The sequence below is a fragment of the Apteryx rowi genome, unplaced genomic scaffold, assembly GCF_003343035.1.
Source record: "Apteryx rowi isolate R43461 unplaced genomic scaffold, aptRow1 scaffold_1, whole genome shotgun sequence".
Taxonomy (NCBI): Eukaryota; Metazoa; Chordata; class Aves; order Apterygiformes; family Apterygidae; genus Apteryx; species Apteryx rowi.
The window spans coordinates 873300-893054 of record NW_020447196.1 but is presented as its reverse complement, the minus strand read 5'-3'; the positions used below and the strand labels follow the sequence as shown (position 1 = coordinate 893054).

General features: G+C 35.0%; 1 protein-coding gene across 11 annotated transcripts in view; it reads left to right on the top strand.

Moving 5' to 3' along the window:
* Positions 1-19755, top strand: part of PHKB (phosphorylase kinase regulatory subunit beta) — a 100452-nt gene that overhangs the window by 53846 nt on the left and 26851 nt on the right. For all 11 annotated transcript variants that reach the window (XM_026059982.1, XM_026060065.1, XM_026060015.1 and 8 more), the window contains 5 exons: positions 531-608; positions 2397-2555; positions 6795-6889; positions 16563-16618; positions 16803-16896. In XM_026059982.1, the coding sequence (XP_025915767.1) occupies positions 531-608; positions 2397-2555; positions 6795-6889; positions 16563-16618; positions 16803-16896 (482 nt within the window). The remainder of the gene's footprint in view (positions 1-530; positions 609-2396; positions 2556-6794; positions 6890-16562; positions 16619-16802; positions 16897-19755) is intronic.

The window sequence follows — 19755 nt, the reverse complement described above, 5'->3', positions numbered from 1 at the left end:
AACTTATCAATGTAGAGATTCCATCTACAAATCTCTGAAGGGGAATTTTTGGTTTTACTCCTTCAAATTCCTTTCATATTTATTGGGAGTTCTAGGCAACTCATTTTTAGATCACTTTGAAACTCTGTCATAAGATTTCGAACCAGCCTAACAAAGACTGCGTGTCTTCACACTGACACGTAAGCTTCTTCATTCTGTGATAGTTAAAGGAGTTATTTAGAGGTAGTAAGCTGGTCCACTCCTGAGCCTCTGTAAGTTCAAAGCTTTCCTATGCAGTGTAACTTGCCATTGATTTCAGTTTAAGCTGATAAAACAGTGGCTGATTCTTGATCCATGTGAGGTTTAGCCATAGGAGTAACTAAAGAGTTACAGTTTCATCTTCTACTTTTCATGGACTATTTAGTGTGTAGGCCCTGCCCCATGCACTCTGCCCCATGCAGAGATTTTTTTTTTCCCCTCTTTTACAAACATTGAGTTCACAGAACAATTTCCTCTTCCATTAAATGAATTACTTTTCTGGTTATTTTTAGGAGTTTTTAGAGGAAATCCTGCTCAAGTAAAGGAATATCAGGATCTTCTGGATCCTTTGCTTCAACATACATCTGAAGGTATTATCTGATAATCACTCTTTTAAAACAGTGTGGTTTTTTTGTTTTAGCTAAAATGTTTGAAATGCTGACACTTTTATTAATGTATATTGCAGTCAAAGCAAAAGAGAAATAATAGCATTATCAGTATGTGGCTTGAGGGCAAAATACTAATATGAAACTAATTTGTTCTGTGTAGATACATTGCACCATAAAAGTGTGATAATAACAGTAATTTTATTATTTGGAAAAATGATGCTGATATAAATGTAAAATTTACACTGTACCCTGTTGTTCCTCCTCACTCCCCCTGTGTTTCATTATTTACAAAGTTCACTTTGACTTTGCAGGAGAGAATTAACTACCAACAGTCAGATATTTTCAGGATTCCACTTGGATATGGTTGCGAATTAGTTGCATCATTCATTGACTCTTGACTTCACAACATCTGCAAAATAATTTATTATAACTCATATGAAAGTTACCTGTTTAGAGCAGTGGAAGTGGCAGCTTTTGAGAATTAATATAAACATTCTCTTACATAGATTTTTGTATGCTGCAATTTTGGTGGAACTGCAGGTAATAGCCTACAAGTGCATCCATCCAGAATTCAGTTTAAGAAAAAGACCACAAGTTTGAGGGGAGGGAGGGATACAAAAATGGTCTGTGAACACAACAGCTTTTAATACCCTGGCAATCCAACTTCAAAACATCCTTGAGTATTGTGTTTTGTTAGTAATAATCGCCTGTTCTTGGCATCTTTTTGTGGGTTTTGTGGTATCATCTTTGCTTTACATAAACAGATGCAAAATATTTTAGTCTTAGCTGTTTTTGAAACTTAGAATACTTGTTGAAGTGAGCCGGTCTGTGAGAAATATAAACATTTCCTTATCAAATTTTCACTGCATAGCAAATTTTCTGACCTTGCTGATCATTTCTCTGTTCTGATTTTTAATGAATACGTGAAGTACCATGGACGCTAAATTAGTCTTGTGGTTCCCCTTGTTGAACTGTCATCATGAATGCTTCATCTTAAAACTTCTGGGTGTGTTCTGATACCTCACCTACTTGTATATTTTATCTTTATTATCTCTCACTTTTTTTTTTCTCAGCTTCTTGCTAGTAATTTATTTAGTTTTCTTGATCTAAGCAAATAGCCACTTCAACTTTATCTTGTTTATCACCTGTTTTTTACATAAATAAATTAAAAATTAAAGTAATATTAAGACATAATTTATTTTTATAGAAAGCATATCAATTTGTTTTTCTATTACATATAATTAGATTGTTTCAAAATTGCAATGCAGTGTTTAACTGTATTGCATACTTGCAAAAAATTGTAATTTTCATTTAATTAAATGTTAGGCTACTTTTTTTTTTTTTTTTAATTTCAAAACATTGTCTAATACTGGCCATTAAAATGTGGGGGACCCCCCACCAAGTGTTCACTTTAATGCAACTTTGATTTCTCTTGGTTATGGTTTCCTATCTGTACTACATTTTGCTGTCAGTAAAAAAATTTTTTTTTTTTTTTTTTTTTTTTTTTCATGATAAGGCACTATGCTGATAGTGTGTGAGATTTAGGAAAAGATTTTGTGGAAATGTTTGGTGAAAAATAAAGTACTATTTGGCATAGCCCTTGGTTTACTACACTGATGGTGGTTTTGAGAGATAACAATGAATGACAATTCAGGACGTAGTTTTTCCTGTTTTCAATCCATTTCAGTTTTGTAAGGGAAATACAATCATATAATGAAGGAAGTGGAATATGATTTATTTACTTAATGTATTTATTTTAAAACTTCATAGGGTGTCCTGTTGTTCCCAAGTATTATTATGTGCCAGCTGATTTTGTTGAACTGGAAAAGAAAAACCCTGGCAGCCAGAAACGATTTCCTAGTAACAGTGGACGCGACGGAAAGCTTTTCTTGTGGGGACAGGCACTTTACATCATTGCAAAGCTCCTGGGTAAGAAGCTGAATTCAAACTATCAGGTTTTGACTTGTCAGATGTGAAGGATATCTGTCTTGCTAATGTTTTTCTTGAATATGAACGAAAATGTTGGCTTAAGTTTTGATGGACTGTGGGTAGCATATATGTCCTCTGCCTTTGTTCATGTGTGATAGGCAAAAAATGCTTTTTATTCTTCTTCTTTGATGTTAGATTTTCATGCTGCGTGCAGCACACTCTGAAATATTCACTAGAATATTTTGTGGAATCTTCAAAATGCTCTCAATATGATAGGCTTCTCATTTGCTGTTTCTTTTCATGGCTTTCCCTCTTATTTCCTTGTCTCCTTGAGAAAATATRTTAACATGATGCTTACTCTGGATTAACTGTCTCTGTATCACCTGTACCTGTACAGTGATTTTTACAAATGGTCTCTAGCATTTAGTTTAGATTTTTTATAGCTTTAAGCAAGATAAGTTGCAATTCTGAACAACTGCAATCTCAGATAAAAGCGATAGTGTTTTCTTTAGTCTGTGATGTTTTTACCCTTCCTTTAAAATAGAAGAGGCTGGATGAGCATTTGGAGATGCATTCTGAAGGTTGGCCGTTACAGTTTATGGTGAACTTCAATCACAAACTTTTATTCTTACTTGAGAGGATTCAAAGATTAGTGCAAAACAGTTGTTAAAATCTTCTAATGATCCACAGGGTTTTCATAATATTTCTTGTGGGAGAAAGATCAGTCCTTTATTCTAAATACTCAGTGATCAGTAGATTGCGTTCTAAATATGTTTTTCTCTGAACACAGCATAAGGGAAGCAGGCTGTTGGCAGTAAAAATGAAAAAGATTGAAGGGGAGTTTAAAAATTCAAGACTTGGACGGAACTCTGGTTGTATCTTTAGGTATGGAAGGGCGGAGTCAGTCCAGTGTTCTGTGCAGTTGGCTTCACTGTGTTCCTTCCATAGTACATTCAATTTTTTGCCAGTACTGTAATTAAATGCACCAGCCAATCTCATCTTTAATCAAAAATATTTTGATCTAACCCTTTATAATTAGCCAAATAACCCTCAAAAGTGTTCTCTTACAGTACAGACTACTGTAGTACAGTATTCCCACTGTACTAATTCAGCTAGTATTCGTCCTATATTAGTATTTGCGTACTTCCATACCTGAGGAATGTTGGCTAAATAAATCATATTTATTGTTTGCCAAATACTGTTAGACTAACCTAAGTTGTTTTGTTTCCATTCTTTGCTAAACACTTTTTTTGTTAATCATGCTAAATTGCTTTTTGAAATGTTGTCATTAGTATCTGTTTCCACTTGCTTTATCATTTTTTAGCTTTCTGGTGTATTCTCTACTTTTTCTTCCTTCCCTTACTGCTCTCCAGTATTTTTTCCTTCTTCTCTCATACTTGCTGCCAATAGAGGTTGGAAATTTTATCCCAAAGCTAATTCTGTTCACCAGTGATGATTATAAAATATCAGGAACTCCATCTATTCATACCAATTTACAGTTGATACATTTAATTGTGCTCCTTTCTAGGAGCTATTTGCAAACCTGCCTGAATAATGGTGGTCTTGTTGGAACTCTGTGCGTGTGTGTGTGTTATTTTGCTTGGTGGTAGTGGCTAATTAACTGGAAGCTTGACTCCCAACACTTTCATTTCTGGAAAGGAAAGGTGCTAGCTCTCCTTTTCATCATCCATTCCAGAAATTGTTGGGCTTGCCTCAGGAGTAGCAATCAATTTATCTTTTCTCAGCCTCGGCAGGTACACAACATAACCTCTTTAGATCCTTCTCCTGTCTGTGGGACTAGTGTCTGCCTGTTGCTGTTCAAATTTCTCTAAAAGCAGGCAGCAACATGAGGCTGAGTCAATTCTTACACATCTCATCGCCTCCCACAGAGATACAAAAAGTAGTATTAAAGTTGAAATTTTAACTCTGAACCACAGAGGCAGTGAAAGTGTCTGCCTACAGCAGTGGGAACTCGCCACATGCGTAAACTATGATTGTGTGTAGAAGGTTGCCTATGCAATTTAAATAGATGCTACTTTTTGCTTGTTTTATAACAAAAAGCATGCATTTTGAAGACAGTGGTGCAATTTCTCAAAGGCAATTTATATGTCTGGTTGAGAAGGTTTGTCAAGCCCTCATGATAGACACCTTTTCAGAACATGGGAAAGTAGTATCGGGGCAGTAGGTATTCATCTGCTTAACACAGCTGGAAAGTTGCTGTTACTTTAATCTTTCATTTAGTGGCTCCCTTTTATCTGTCTGGTGCTTTTCCTCATAATTCTTATATCCTGTTTTGTGGATTCAGTGCTGCCTAGAACTAGGTTACAGGTTTGTAGCAATACTTTTTTAGAGCATAGATACAAATGGATTAAATTTTGTCAGCTTTTGCTGATACAAATAATGAGTTAACAAAGAAAACTCTGCTTTTTTTTGGATTCCAATAAACTTGTGTTTGTGATAATGGGGATGAGAATTTACTGAAATTCTTCCTTTAAATACAGTTGTAAATATTGAAAATTACCTGAAATGTCATATTACTCTACTTGTATAATTACTTTCATGAAGAAATGATTTTGGCTGCATATTTTAATTACTGAGCAGTGTAAGTCAATGTAAAAAACAGTGGAAAAACAGCAACAATTCTGGACACAGCTCTTACTTTTAAGATCTATGAGACAAAAAGGCCATTGATTTTGCAATAATTTGGTTAATTTCTTTTATAGCATCAACATTACTGTAAATAATTTAAGTAACCTAAGTGCCTTTAGACAACATCAGAAGTCTGCTTCTGTGCACTGGAGCTCAGGTCAACGTCTTCTTTAAAATATGTTTTTGTAACTCATGCGCCAATATGCTAATAAATTGTATGTGGTAATTTTTCAATATCCAGATTTTTTTCCCCCTTTTTTTAAAATAACCACCTGAACATACACTGACTCTGCAGAACGTTTCCTGGGAGGAAGCGTGGTGCTGGAGGGAACGGCATGAGCAGCGGGCTGAGGCTGGGAGCAGAGCGCGGCGCGGCGCGGCGGGGCCTGCTCCTGCCGGGAGGCAGGCTGCTTCCCCTCGCCAGAAGGCCCCGGCCGCGAGGGCGCCGCAGGCGCTAGCGGCTGCGGCTCGCTGGCGCGGCTCCCGGGAACAGTCGGCTCCCTCTTGTCTTATTCGGTGAACTGCCCAGCCAGCATGTCCTTTGTCATCTGCCCCTGCGTTTTCTTGCCATTGCACTGTCTCTTCTGCTCTCTGTGCTTTTAAAACACTGCCAAGCCTTAGCCGGATCGTGTTTGACTTTATAAACTGCGTAAACCCAGTCTTAAGCTACTGCACAGTGTAGTGTTCAGGAGCATTTTCCTTATCAAAGCAGTAGATGGTTTGGTGTTCTGTTGCAGCTGAATTTAGCTAATGCCATCATCAGTTATTTGTCTTTTGGACTAACAGCTCATTTCCCATTGTAATTGTTGACTTATTTATAGGAGACATGAAAATGCGCTGTGGCCTCCTTTATAGCAAAAATCAAAGAAAGATTGGGCTGTTTCATGCAAAATGAGATTTTGATGGGAAAATGCTTATTTAAAGGGTGTAATAGCTCACAGTGGATTATGAACCTTTATTCAAGGCATTTGTTGAAACTTTTTAATAGTCTACTTTTACTGGAGTACTTGACTTCCTTTCAGGAGAGTAAAAGTTTTTCCACTTAACATTTTCTACACGGAGTCTTTTTAAGTTTCAAGAATATCTAATTATTCTTCAAAATTTCTTCTTGAGCTATCGTCATTGATACTTAGCTACAATTTTGTCCCTTTTAGGATTATAGACATATGATGACCTTGAGACAAAGGTTCTATGTGCTTCAGAGCTAAACAAATATTTGATTGTTGAATTTCTAGTCAAAGCTTTAGAATAATTCCATAATTGTGGGCTGAGGGCTTTTTTCGTGTCTTGTGTGTGTTGTGGAGTATATTGTCTGTATATGTTCTTTTGCACATTTCTCTAGAAAAAATAAAGCATTTTTTAAAATATACTACATTGTTATAATTGGCTGTAGCAAGAATGATACTTAAGAGATATTAGTTTTAAAATTTATGTAATTTTGCAGGTTGTTCTTTTAGTCTGTAAATTATATTGATCTGAAACAAAGATTATAGCAGAACTGACTACATAAAATACATTTGCATGCATCCTTCTTAGAAACTGTGGAAAGTACTCAAGTCATTCTGTATTTTTGTTATGATTTACTTTCAGCTGACAAGTTAGTAAGTCCTAAAGATATTGACCCTATAGGACGTTACGTACCTCCACAGGATCAGCGGAATGTTAGCATGAGATTCTCAAATCAGGTAAGTATAAGCTTAGTTTAAGTCAATTTAAAACCTAATAAAATGTACTTACTGAAAAATTATCATCAATGTGTTTTTGTATATTAGAATTAAAGTGCTAAGAAAATATTAAATTCCTGTACACTTTCTTAATTGATGGAGGATTCTATAAGGAAGATTATAGTAAGGTACAATAAAAATGATAAATTAAACATAAGTTTAAATAGGTGCTAATAGATAAGTATATTTCTTTGAGTTGTAAGACATTTTAGGAAGGCAAGAAAGAACCTGTTGTTTTTAATCCTTCAAATTAGTTACCACTTAAATGTGGAATTTTCCAAATTTTATAAATATTTTTCTATGATGAGCTCCTAAGATCTACAAGGGTGAGTTGCTTTTTGGTATGTATGGTACATACATATGTGTTCCTCTGTTTGGCTTACATGCACAGCAGGAATGAATGCTCAAGGATGGGGAGTGTTTGGAATCTTTTAATTCAAATTTCCAGTAGGTAGAATAACAACACAGAATCATGGTCCATAGGTAGGTAACCTCTTTTATTGCAGAGGTAGGAACCCTATGGATGAAAATCTGTAACTAAAAGATGTTTTTTCAGCCGTTTAATTTCTCGGTATAAGAAATATATATTGGAAAAGTTCCTCTTTTAGCACGGTGCATTTATTAGTGAAGCATAAAATATGGTGTATTTATCTTAAAATCTTCCAAGATCAGAAGTGAACAAATGTCTTTTGAGACATTTGGGTTTTTGTTCTTGTTCTATCCAAATGCTGCTTAAAACCTCTATGTTTTCTACTGTTTGCTGTTACCACGGTAATCCAAATGCCTGGGTACTGTCTGATTACCTATGAATGAGACTTGCCATTGTTCACACGGCAGCACTTCTGCTCTGCTAACATGAGATAATGAAAGCTCAGAGACTTCATTTCCCAGTTCCTGTTGTTTGTTCGTACATCATGGGATTATGAATGCTACAGAAATTGTACAGCATATGTACTTTTAAGAATGCCATTAGAAAAAGTTATCCTGTACTGAGTGAGAGTGTTGCAGCCCATCCAAATTTTGGTCAGATAATTAGCAGAAATCATCTCTTGACAGAATTTGAAGCTTGTAAAATCATTCAAGGTCTTCATTTCCCCACATAGCCTGTTCTTTTTTTTTTTTTTTTTTGATTCTTGAAACCATTAGCATCTAAGATTCCCCAGATAAACACTCTAAAGAAGCTAATGAAGGTTTGTTCCAAAGATGCTGCATGACTCATCAGGAAATCTGTTAGTAGAAGGGCATTACTACTTTCTGAGGGTATCCTCTATAGGATAGGGAATTTTCAGACCTTCAGAGAGAAGTAGCCTCTACCTTGACAACTTCCCAAAATACGTAGTAAATAGTAACATATTTTCTCATATCTTATTCCTTTTTGGTTTGTTTATGGGTCAGTAAAGAATTTATTAAGTGATAAGTAGTCATCCTGCAAAATTCAGCAATATAGTAGGGATTCTAAAGGCTAAACAATATTGAAAGAATTGAAAATGATAACTTAAACAGATTCATTTTGATGTTTTGCTTCATCTCCAACAAATCTAGCTCTGGCCACTTTAAAAAATAAAAATAAAAGGGAGATCAGCATGGATGGTTTTATTCTCATGTGCTCATACAGTCCTTCTGTTCTTTCAGTGCTCAACACTTGTCTGAGCTAGATATTTGAATGTATAATTGTGCTTCTCACAGGCAGTCTGGTAGAACTGATGCTTGTTAGTCTTTCCTTTTAAAAGCCTTTAGTTGCTTCAGTTTGCTAAAATTTTGGCTGAAATTTTCCATAGTTGGGATCAGTAATAAGAATGTTTCTGTTGTTGTCAGCATTCGAAAGACAGAGGACCTTTCAAGAGTGGTTCTTGAGTGTATTACTGATGGGCAAGACTTGTTGGCTTGTCTCTGGGTTTCTCGCTTTCAAATAAAGATTTAAGGGGTTTCTTCCATAAAAATCGGTATGGAGATCTCACTTAGATCAAGGATGCTCAGCAATTCCTGTTATTATGGATATCCTTCTGTGCACAAGAGGATCTGAGATGGATTGTCAGTTGTTCAGTATCCGAAGTGTGAAACAGTAAACAAATGAAGGGTCAAGAAGGGGGTGTGAGGTTGCCGAGGCCAGCCTTCCTAGCCATGGTACTCCTTTGCTGTAAGAGACTGATGCATACTTTTCTTTGGTATATAAAAGATGAAACTCTCCAAAAGATACTGCGTGTACTTCCCAAGGTGGGTTAGAAAGAAGAGAGGCACTTCGGAATTAGGGGGAGTTTGATAACTGTGGCATAAGGTCTTTGCCATTGTAACCTGTGAGCAGTGCTGTACAGAAACTGTAGCTGGAACGGTTTGTGTCCCTGGGATACTAACCAGGAGGCTGGGCGATTCCTGTGGGAATGTTTGTACTGAAACAGTTAGTATGTTGTACTATTAGATTAGTATCAGGGCAGAATGTTTGCTGTTACTGGTTTTAATTCAAGTTTGTCATAATTCAGAGGAGATTTTTTCAGCAAGGTTCAAAAGTGAAAGGCAGATGCGTATATGTATCAATGTGAGGTGTGTTTTATCAGCAAATCTGTCTCTTGCAGTTGAAGTCAGTAAACTTCAACAAGTTTCAGCTGACTGTCTTGACCTTGCCTTTTTTTATCCACATTTTACATTTGCTTAAACAGTTCATCTGAATATTTGATTATGCCATTTTATCTAATTGAGTTAATTTATGCAAAATCCATGTTAAGCATTTGCTTTGAAGTGCTAGGAAATGGACTAAAAATAAAATATGAAATGAGAACACCACGCATATTAGTTAATTATGTCTTCAGACATCAAAACCAGTTTCTTCCCTTTTAATGCTGTCTTCTCTTTCCCATATAGCTAAAGAGTTATTCAATTAAATAGAAAGGAAAAGCATTTCTGCTTTTATAAATTTCATTCCTGTAAGCAGTAAGCCTGGAAATGTAAAAATTTCAGATGCTTGTATATATAAATTTTGTTGATGTACAGTGTTTTGGAAGGCAGTGTACCAAAAAGAAGGCTCTTTATTTGTATTTAAAGCTGTATGCAATGACCTAGGTCCAGAAAACTGCTGAAGAAATTTTTCTCAGATAAATGCATTTTCCGTATAGGTAAATTCTGATATTTTGGTGGCACTGAATGTAATCTCTATAAATACTTGCCATTGAAAAACATGATTAATGGATTTATATGGCTTCACCACTTCAAAAATGTTTGATGCCCATATCATCATGTAGATTTAAGGAAGCAGTGAAAACTATTTAAAATATCCAAACACTAGTTTTCTTATTGTTTTGAAGTACCAGTGAAGAATACTCTAGAATGAAGTGACTATAGACCTACAAAGGCAAAAATGCTATGAAACCTACAATTACTGGCAAGTAAGTTTTCCTTCTCTAAAAATTACCTCTGCAGAAACGTCACTTCAGGCAGATTCACAAATAATATGAAAGAGATGGATTCTTAGGTAATTTGCTTCAAATCAGTTCTTTCATCTTAAAGTTTTATTTGGACCATAATCTTAAGGTAGTCCTGAGTGCAAATGAAACTCTTTGAAGGAATTTAAAGATTTCAGACACATTCTTTCTTAAGCATGAGACACTTTCTGCAACTATTGACTTCTAAATCATCACCGACACTTCTAGATGTAAATAAGGAGAAAAAAATCTTACACCCATCACTATTGTTTTTGTCTACCTATCCTTCTCCCATGGACCTCTTCATGATATCTACTTTTTTCAATTTATTTTATTACTTCGAATCTTGTCTCCTGTTGCTCTTTTCTCAGAATTTAGTAGTGTTGACCGAGCAGCTTTGTGCAGAAATATGTCATTAGCTACAAAGAAATTCTTTACTGTATCCTTTTATAGCTGTAAAGCCTGTTGTTTTGCTGTACTCTACTGCCCATTCAAGCTGCAGAGTATAAAGCATGGGATGAATACATACACACATGTGCTTGTAGCTTCACCTGGAGAAAGTCTGTTGGGAAAGTGTAACTACACTGATCATCAAAGTCCACTCTCTTAGTTCAGTTTTCTTAATATTACCTCTTTAAACTTATTCGTTCATCAGTTAGTCTCATTTCACCTTAGTCAAAAAAGAAATATTAGGTGCTACCTTCTAGTCTCCTATTTTTCAGTAAATCCCTTTGAAAATTGGCAGCATTGATGTTCTTGCAGCTTTTTAAGACTTTGGAGTTTTTACAATCACTACTGAGGCATATTATCATACAAGAACATAAGGGTGTTTATGTAGCTACATGCTGCAGCTACTAGCTCTGCACAAAGAAAACTAAAAGTAAATAGTGACATTACAGACTTGTAGAGATTACTAGAAAACTGACATTCACTCAGAATTTGTTCTGAAATGGATTTTATTTTCATTTGTATGTTAAAAACCATTGCGATAATGCATTCAATAAGTCAGTAAATAGAACCAAATTTTTTTTGTTGACCAGCTGTTAATCTTTTGGAAACATATTTTATCTTTACAAAAAATAGGGTTTGTTTACATTTTTAGGACACTTATACTTAATACATAGATTTATGTACTTGAGCCACACTAAAATGTTGCTGAATCAATAATGAATACCGAGGAGGCACTTTTGCTGGTTTCGGTTGCATAGTAAGTGCTCTACACTGCCTTTTATCTTGTGCCAAAATACAGAGCTGCGTTTCTCATTTGTTTTTCTGAACATGATTTTAATTTTAGAAGGCACTAAGCTGAGAATGCTGTTTCTAATGTTCTAATACTCTTTGCAGAATTGCTAATACAGTGAAAAGTATGGGATGCTGCTTAGGTAGCATGACCGATCTGTGAAACCTAATGAACACAAATTACTGATCTGGTGATCTGAAAGCAAAATTCTGTTAAATCCTTGAGAGCAAGGTGTTTCGCTGTCCTGAAGAGGCTGTATTTTACCATTTGCTGCATGCAGACTTTTGTCTCTGAAGGTCCGTTGTTCCTCTGTGTCAGGCACACAGAAATGTCTGAATGAATGACTTCAAGGGTTGTTTGGAAAGGAGTTTTATCAAGATTTAATGAATTAACTCTCAGTAGAATGAAAGCTATATTATGCATTCTAAAACTTGCAAAATCTGGTAATAGAGAACAGTTTCATTTCCGATAGAAAACTGTGCGATCAAATGAGCAGTATAGACAAGATGTTAATGGCTGCTAATACTAAAATATTCATTTAGTCAGTCAGTCTCTTTATACATACGTGTGTGTGTGTGTATATATATATATACACACATATTTTTATATATAAAAAATCCTAATATATATATATTCTCTCYATATATATGTGTGTGTGTGTGAATTATAATATATAGGAATATATTATATATTATATCTAAATAAAGAAACGTTTTCTCTGCTAAATTAATGCCCCCAAATATTTTATATTTCAGCTTTCAGGAAGAGGTCTGTGTATATTCTATGTTCCATCTTGAGGAAAAAGTCAGTGTGGTGCAGGACCAGGATTCTCTTTGCTAGTTTTAGACTGTGTTCCAAACCACAAAGAAGTCTAATGGCAATCAAAGAGGTTCTCCTTTGCACTAGTAATTTGCTTTGTAATGCTAATGGTCAGTAGCATTTCTTGTTGAATCCCATTCATGAGTTAAAAAAAGAAAATGGAGTCATCCATGCTCCAATTACTTTACTAAAAGATGATAATGCAGGGCATTCTCTTTCACAGGGGATAACTCTTTAGAAATAGATTCTGCACAAGGGCTTATTTTATTATCCCTTTGTAATATCTCTGTAACCACAAGAGATGATACTGTAACACAATTTCAGGTGAAATTCTCTATTCTGGAGAATTTAGTATATAAGCAGGCCTGTATAATAACAGTAACATTTGAAAAATGTAGGTCTTTTTTCTTTTGGGGTTTTTTTGTTTTGCTTTTCACTGGAATATCTGAAAGCTAATTTATTGCTGTCTTGTATTTAATTTTATTTTCAACAAAAAATTATAACCTTACTAAATTGGCAGAGTAATTTATCTTCTGAGTTAACCTGAAATGCATGCATAGATTTACAGTTAATTAATGAAATTCTCTGACTGCATGCAATGACTATATTCTTTTTAATGTTTCTGCTTTGAAGACTGAGTAGTCATTCATGAGGACTTCACTTAACTCACTGGAAATGGAGGTTAATGCCCGCTAATGATTTTGGAAAGAGAACAGGCAAAATGATAGACTGTTTTTTCTTTTATTTCAGGAAAGTGGATAACTTATGTAAAGAAGCAGGTCAAATTACTAAATGTAATTCTTAAGATTTTCAACTACCTAACTTACTTTAGGATTAGATTGTGTCTAATTTTGACAATTTAAACAGATGTATGATGTTGGATGATTTGTTTTGTACTATTAATATGAGGCATATTCTTGCTTTCATTTGTCTTAATACAGTTGTCCACCACAGTTAACACAGTTTTAAAATTGTTAAATCTTATTTTAGAGTTTGAGGCACACTGGTGTCATTTCTGTTGCATTAAAACAGTCTGGTGTGCTAGCAGCCTTGACCATAAACCATTTATCAGTATTTACATGCTTCCAGAGGTGTTTTTCAACAATTAGGTTGTAGGTCATAGCAGCAGGGCTGATTATATGGGTTCTGAATTTCTCATCTTGCTCCATATGCCTGGAAGGCCCAGTAGGTACCATTTTAGTCGGTGCTCTGATGTTGTGCCCACTTTCTCACATGTTCAGAATGAATGGATTTTTTTCGGAGTTCTGAGGTTTCCTGGGAATATATGCAGAAAGGCATACGGCGATAGCATCTGTCCACTGAGACTGCAGCAAAAGGCCAGTACCGAGCTGCTTTGTCTTCTAGTGCCAGGACTGGAGTCAGGGTTTTTCCCCCTTCTGCCTGCCTCTGACAGTTTATAACCTTGTTATAAAATAGGGTTTTTGGAGAGGAAGAATAAAAGGTCTGTCTTGTAATTTTGTCTCCTGAAAACGCTGGGATGTATTTATCATTTGCGCAGCATGGAGAACATAGTTTAAGCAGATCCTTTTCCCTACTACCCAATGTGAAAAAGTAAGGCAGAAGGGGGAGCCTGGCGTGGGGGCGCAGTCTGTTGCAATGTCTTGGGGAGACGGTGATTGATGTTGTGTAAAGAGCTGCTTAGTTTGGGGTGTTGGATAAACATGAATCTGAACACATTTAAAGGGAACTTTTAACAACAACATCCAGATTTGTTTAGTGGAGTGTTTAGGAATTTAATGTTTTCTCTCTATCGCTCTCTGTGTCTCTCTCTGTCTCTCTCCCTCTCTTTTATATACATATGTATATATGCATGTGTGTGTGTATATATATATATAGCTAATGTTGTGTGTCACTGTCATTTTTAAAAAAGGGTGATGTACCTTTTTCATAAATCTTGTATCTATTTTTTTTGATTTGTGTTTTTTCTAGATCACTAACTATTTACCATCTTACCATTTTCCACAATAATTTTTTCAAACTCTATTTTTCACACAACCAGGTCTTCTAGAATAAAAATGATGAAGCAGCAAGTCATGTAGAAAAAGATTGCAGTAGCTATTGATAAATTATTTCAAGTGCATCATTCCATGAAATCCAGTGTATAGTAAATAGATTTAAATGAGAAATGAAGGAATTGGCAATTTATTAAACTATTTTTGGCCTGGGTATTATTCTGTAGTTGTGAATATTCAAATTTATAGCTAAAAATTGTTTTACCCGTAGTTTAGAGCACAAGAATCCAGTTATGCAAATGATGTGGAGAGTAAGTCATATGGAAACAGGGAATTTTTTCTAGAACCTAATGTTTTTTCCCTAATCATCATGGACTTATCACTGTCATGAATAACCCTTGAGGATTTTTGTCTAGACTTTCATTTCAAGAAGCCTTTTTATGAATCTCAGCTTCTGAAATGGTAAAAATAGAACTGTGAGGAAACTCCATAAAACCAGTTGAAGAATTCTAATTTTGAGGTGAAATTCATGGTTTCTGCTCTCTTAAATACTTTTGTTTAGTCAGTAGAAAATTTTTTGCTTTTCTTTGGGGCTAATCTCTTAAAATCAGACTTTGTGTTGTGTCAATTGTGCTGCAGATGCATTTGCTTAAGTAGTGTAGAAGCTCCTGTAGAACCACCACTTACTGGCTCCCGTAAATGAGTCATGTCATTGAATGTGTGTGCGAGAGGCACTAGTATTTGTTTTGAGACAAGGACTTGCCTCCGTGGAGGTCCAGAACACACAGTTTTATGTTCCGAATGCAACACAGTCCCACTCAGTTTGTCTTTGTGACACAGTGATAATTAAGTTGGGCCTTAAATTGAAGATCAGTCCCAAGTTGGATCATGGACTGTCTATAAATGGCTACAGTGTCGGAGAATGCTCTCGCATTTTCTGCAGTCATTGCTTTTTGTTTTAAAAATGTAATATCTGTTAATGTCACTTAGCTTCTGCCTTCTTATCTAGTCTCCCTTTGTACACATTGTAATACTTCTGTCAAAAACTTAATTCATATGGCAAAAAACCTGAGGATCTTTAGTTGAAGTGTAGTACTAATGTATTTGGGGGGGGAAATGTCATCAAGAATTTCTTCTGCAAATCCATAAGATTTAATTTGATATCAAGGGTCACAACTGCCTGAACAACTAGATGTTCGCTGTGAATGTTTTTGTTCTAAATCAATCTATCCATATATCTATACAGAATATGTATTTTTATGTAATCAATTGATGGAAGATTTATTTAATTTTTGTTATTCACATTTTGGTAGTTTCTAGTTGTAATTATTTAAGGGGGTTGGTTTGGTTTTGAGGTGAATCAATAACATTACAAAAAACATTTTAGGAATGAAGATGTGTTCTCTTCTTAGTTTTTTAGTTAATGAACAACACAGAAGAAATGAATAGAGAATAAATCAGACATCTCATTTTTAGCTGCTGGTGAAAGGAAATGTTAACTACCATTTCAAGACCCAAGGAGTTCAGTCACTAATTTCACTCAACATATTGGAATAATTCTTATTTGTGTAACTTTCCTATACAAAATGCTGTTATTTATTTCAAACATGAAGTACCGAAATGATACAATGAAATGCTGTTATCTCTTGTAAAATGTAATATAACTTTTGTAAAACTGTAAATAGTAGCTGTCTGATCAACATATTTCTGATTAAAGGGTTGAAATCATCAGTTACCCAACAGCTGAGTTATTTCGCTCTTTACAAAAAAGTATATCAAAAAGCTATGTCATATCAGGTCTAAAGGGAATATAATGATTGTATAACTTCTAAAATTTTGCAGGCATGTGAAGCAAAATATTTTTCTAACATTACCATTTATTCAAATTAAAAATAAATTAAACAGTGAAGATGATTACCAGAAGTCTATTTATCATTAATTCTCCACAATGCATTTTTCAAAGTATTATTGACAGTACAGTCTTTCAATGATTTTGAGTTACCAGTTTTAGTTCCGTGGTGTTCTTTCAGTTTGCTTACGCAGTGAAGCTGATGGGTGGGCAGAGAGAAAAAACAATGCAGCCGGTGATGTTTGTCATATTCATGAAAGGTTTAAGTATTCATAATATTGTGTCTAACAATAAATATTTGGTTAATAATGCTAATCAATATTTGTTGTTTATTTTCTAGGGTCCCTTAGAAAATGATTTGGTGGTACATGTGGCTCTGATAGCAGAAAGTCAGCGGTAGGTATTTACTTTTATTGAGAACATTTACTTTAAGGAAATGTTGAGTAATAGACATCTTAAATTTGATAAAGATATCCAAGGAAGCATGGAAGAAAATATGGATGCTCGTGTATCTGCTACCAGGATAACTGTTAAAACTAAGATTATTCTGTGATAAAATTTGTCATTGTTTTGTTTGTAGCCTACAAGTTTTTCTGAACACATATGGAATCCAAACTCAGACACCCCAGCAAGTGGAACCAATTCAGATATGGGCTCAAAAAGAACTTGTCAAAGTAAGGAATTCTGCATTAAAAATTATTTATATATCTATCCATATGTTTCTTTGTAACTAAGGGAATTTATCTCAAGCTATTACAGTTGCATCTCTTTAGGTTTATCTACCTATTTGTGTTATTCTAATTTATTTATTTATTTATTTATTTATTTCAAGAGATACTAAAACTGGTCAGTTACACATACCTAAGCTAGAGCCTTCAACAAAACACGGAAGCCTAGAAGTTTTGTGTTACCTGATTAGGCTTATTACCTGAGTAATTTGCAAAGAATAATGAATGAATAATGAATGAATAATAAAATTTTAAGAATATTAATAGACTAAGCTTGATTGAGAAACACAAGCAAATGAGCAACAGTCGAAGAAATGTACTTAAGACAGCAGGCATAACCCATCATATACTTTCATAGTTAAACACCTATAAAATCTCTTTTGTATTTGTTTTTTTTCCAGAAGTCCAATGTGATAGTTGAATATATCCAGCAAGTTTGGAATTAAACCCTTCTTTGTTTACCCTTTTGACTCAGCTCATTTCAAAATCTGGAATCAAAAATTACTGGGATGAAGGAGAATTTCAGACTCCCCTTCATCCCCTGTGAAGACTTCAGATTTTCTTTTTTCCATGCAGGCAAGCAGCAGTCTAATGGAGTACCAGATCCTTTCACTTCAAAGGCTGGTTCCTTTAGCCTTTGCCGGCACTGAGCTTCACTGACGATGCCAGCTCAGATGTGTTTTGTGAAGCACCTGTCATCCCCACGTGAAGCCAGTAGTCAAAGATGAATGAAACCTACAGGATACACTAGTTCATCTCAGCATTCCCTTAGCACTGCCATGGCCTCTTTTGGTTCAGCCATTTTGTCTAATTTAGTTATAGCACTTTGGCACTCTTACCTTGAGCTAGCCATTGCTGTTTGTTCTGGAAATGCATTTAAAGCAAAAAGGCTTTGACAAATACTGCTTTGAATGATAAATGTGTCCACCCAATGATTACTGGGTGCCTGTTTACTTCTTTATCTCTATTATGCCTGGTCCATACCTCTCAGTAAACCCTTAACGAGAATCCCATGAGCCTGTAAACAAGTCTTAACAAGCTGCAGGAAACTCTTGGGCAAGTAAGGTGACCCAGTATCATGGCTGCACGCTTGAGTACTTACACACAGAAGAAGGGAATATCCTTGTTTATATTCAGCCTTGTTCACTCCTTAGCCTGTTTTGCATGCCAGTTTTCTTGATAATATATTCCAAAATGTATTCTCTCTGACTGTATTGGTCCTGAAATTCTGTACCTGAAAATTTTGATTTAACAGATAGATTTACTGTAGAAGTATATGTTGTCTCTCTCAGTCATCCCTCATTTCTCTGGTGTCCCTGACAAAAAGGTGAGACCTTCCTTAAATTGTATTTATTGTTACTTATTATGCTCAATTACATTCCCAGCTATGACAATTGCTGCCTTAGGATTTCTTTTTCAAAAGCTGGTGAAACATCTGGCAATTCTGTCATTTTCTTTATGGTCATGACAGGTAGGTACACTTGCCAGGCAAAAGTTACTTTTAGAAAATCTTGAAGCTATTAAGCTGCCTGGTGCACATCCTTTTCCTGCTGGACTTCCAGAAAAGACTATGTGATAGCTGTAAAGTTGAAATAATTAATGTGTTTTAGGAATGAGAATGAGAAATGACGTTTGATCTCTGTCTCTGTCTCCCCCCCCCCCCCTTTTTAATAATGGGAAAAAAAAAGCTGGTAGTACCTGTCAGCCTTGGTGGGGAGGTAAAGCTAATACTTCAGATCTGTGATAGCAGCTGGTGTGTTTCGGGGGCACACTGAACTTCAGAGTGACTTCTGTAGTTTTGGGAAGAGGGGGGTTGATCTTTATGCAGAGAAGGGTTCTCAATCTTTGCTATTCCAGTGCTGCCACTTAACTAGTTAGAAACTTGTGAACTAGTCTAGTGGTATATGGTAATAATTTAAAGCTCCAAATTTCAAAGCAGTTTTGTCTAAAGAATAGTATTCTRTTTTTCTTAAGAAAATATTATATATTTTATGGTCTAGCAGAATAAAGGCCCTGTTAGTGTTAAATTATAATGTCTGATACCATTCATGTGATCTCCATTATTTATTACAAAAAGGGGTTTAACATGGTTTTGATTTTTATTATGTATAGGTGGATTATTTAAAATTGTTAATGGTTTGATGTCTCCATTCTTTTCCATTTGACTATGGTTACTCAGAGTGGGTGAACTAGTGATGTAGGAAAGGTTTATTTATTTATTTATTTTTCTTAAATAATTCATAGCATTAATGTGGAGACATAGGCAATACCGGGAAGGCCCCAAGCTGATAAGAGTAAAATGATAGAGTGTCATATTTGTTCAAATGTTCAGTTTCATTTGCTTTTGAATTATCTTCCTGTAATATAAAGAAAGAAAGAATGAGGTGAGGAAAATGTTTTGAATTTTAGTTTAGAAAATTATGGTAAGAGTTAAGTTTTAGTAATAGTGGGTTTCTCACCTAAAACAGCCCAAATAAGGAAAAAAAAAATGCAGCTTTCAGTCTGGTTTAACTGATACATTTATACTCTCTTGCCTGCAGCTTAGTTGTCAGTTTCCATATTATGGTTTTATTCTGATACACTGTAATCAATGAAGACTGTTTCTTAGTATGCAAGTCTTACACCATCAGTTGAAGTAACACTAGACATGCATAATACAACTCAGATAAGTAAGAATTAAGCAATGAATAATGACATACTCCCTTTTGCTTGTGGTGTTAGTGCATTAATTTTGCATGCCTTTATTAAAATTAGAATAAAAATCTTTAAATATATCCTATATTACTATTTTGCCTTTATATCCCC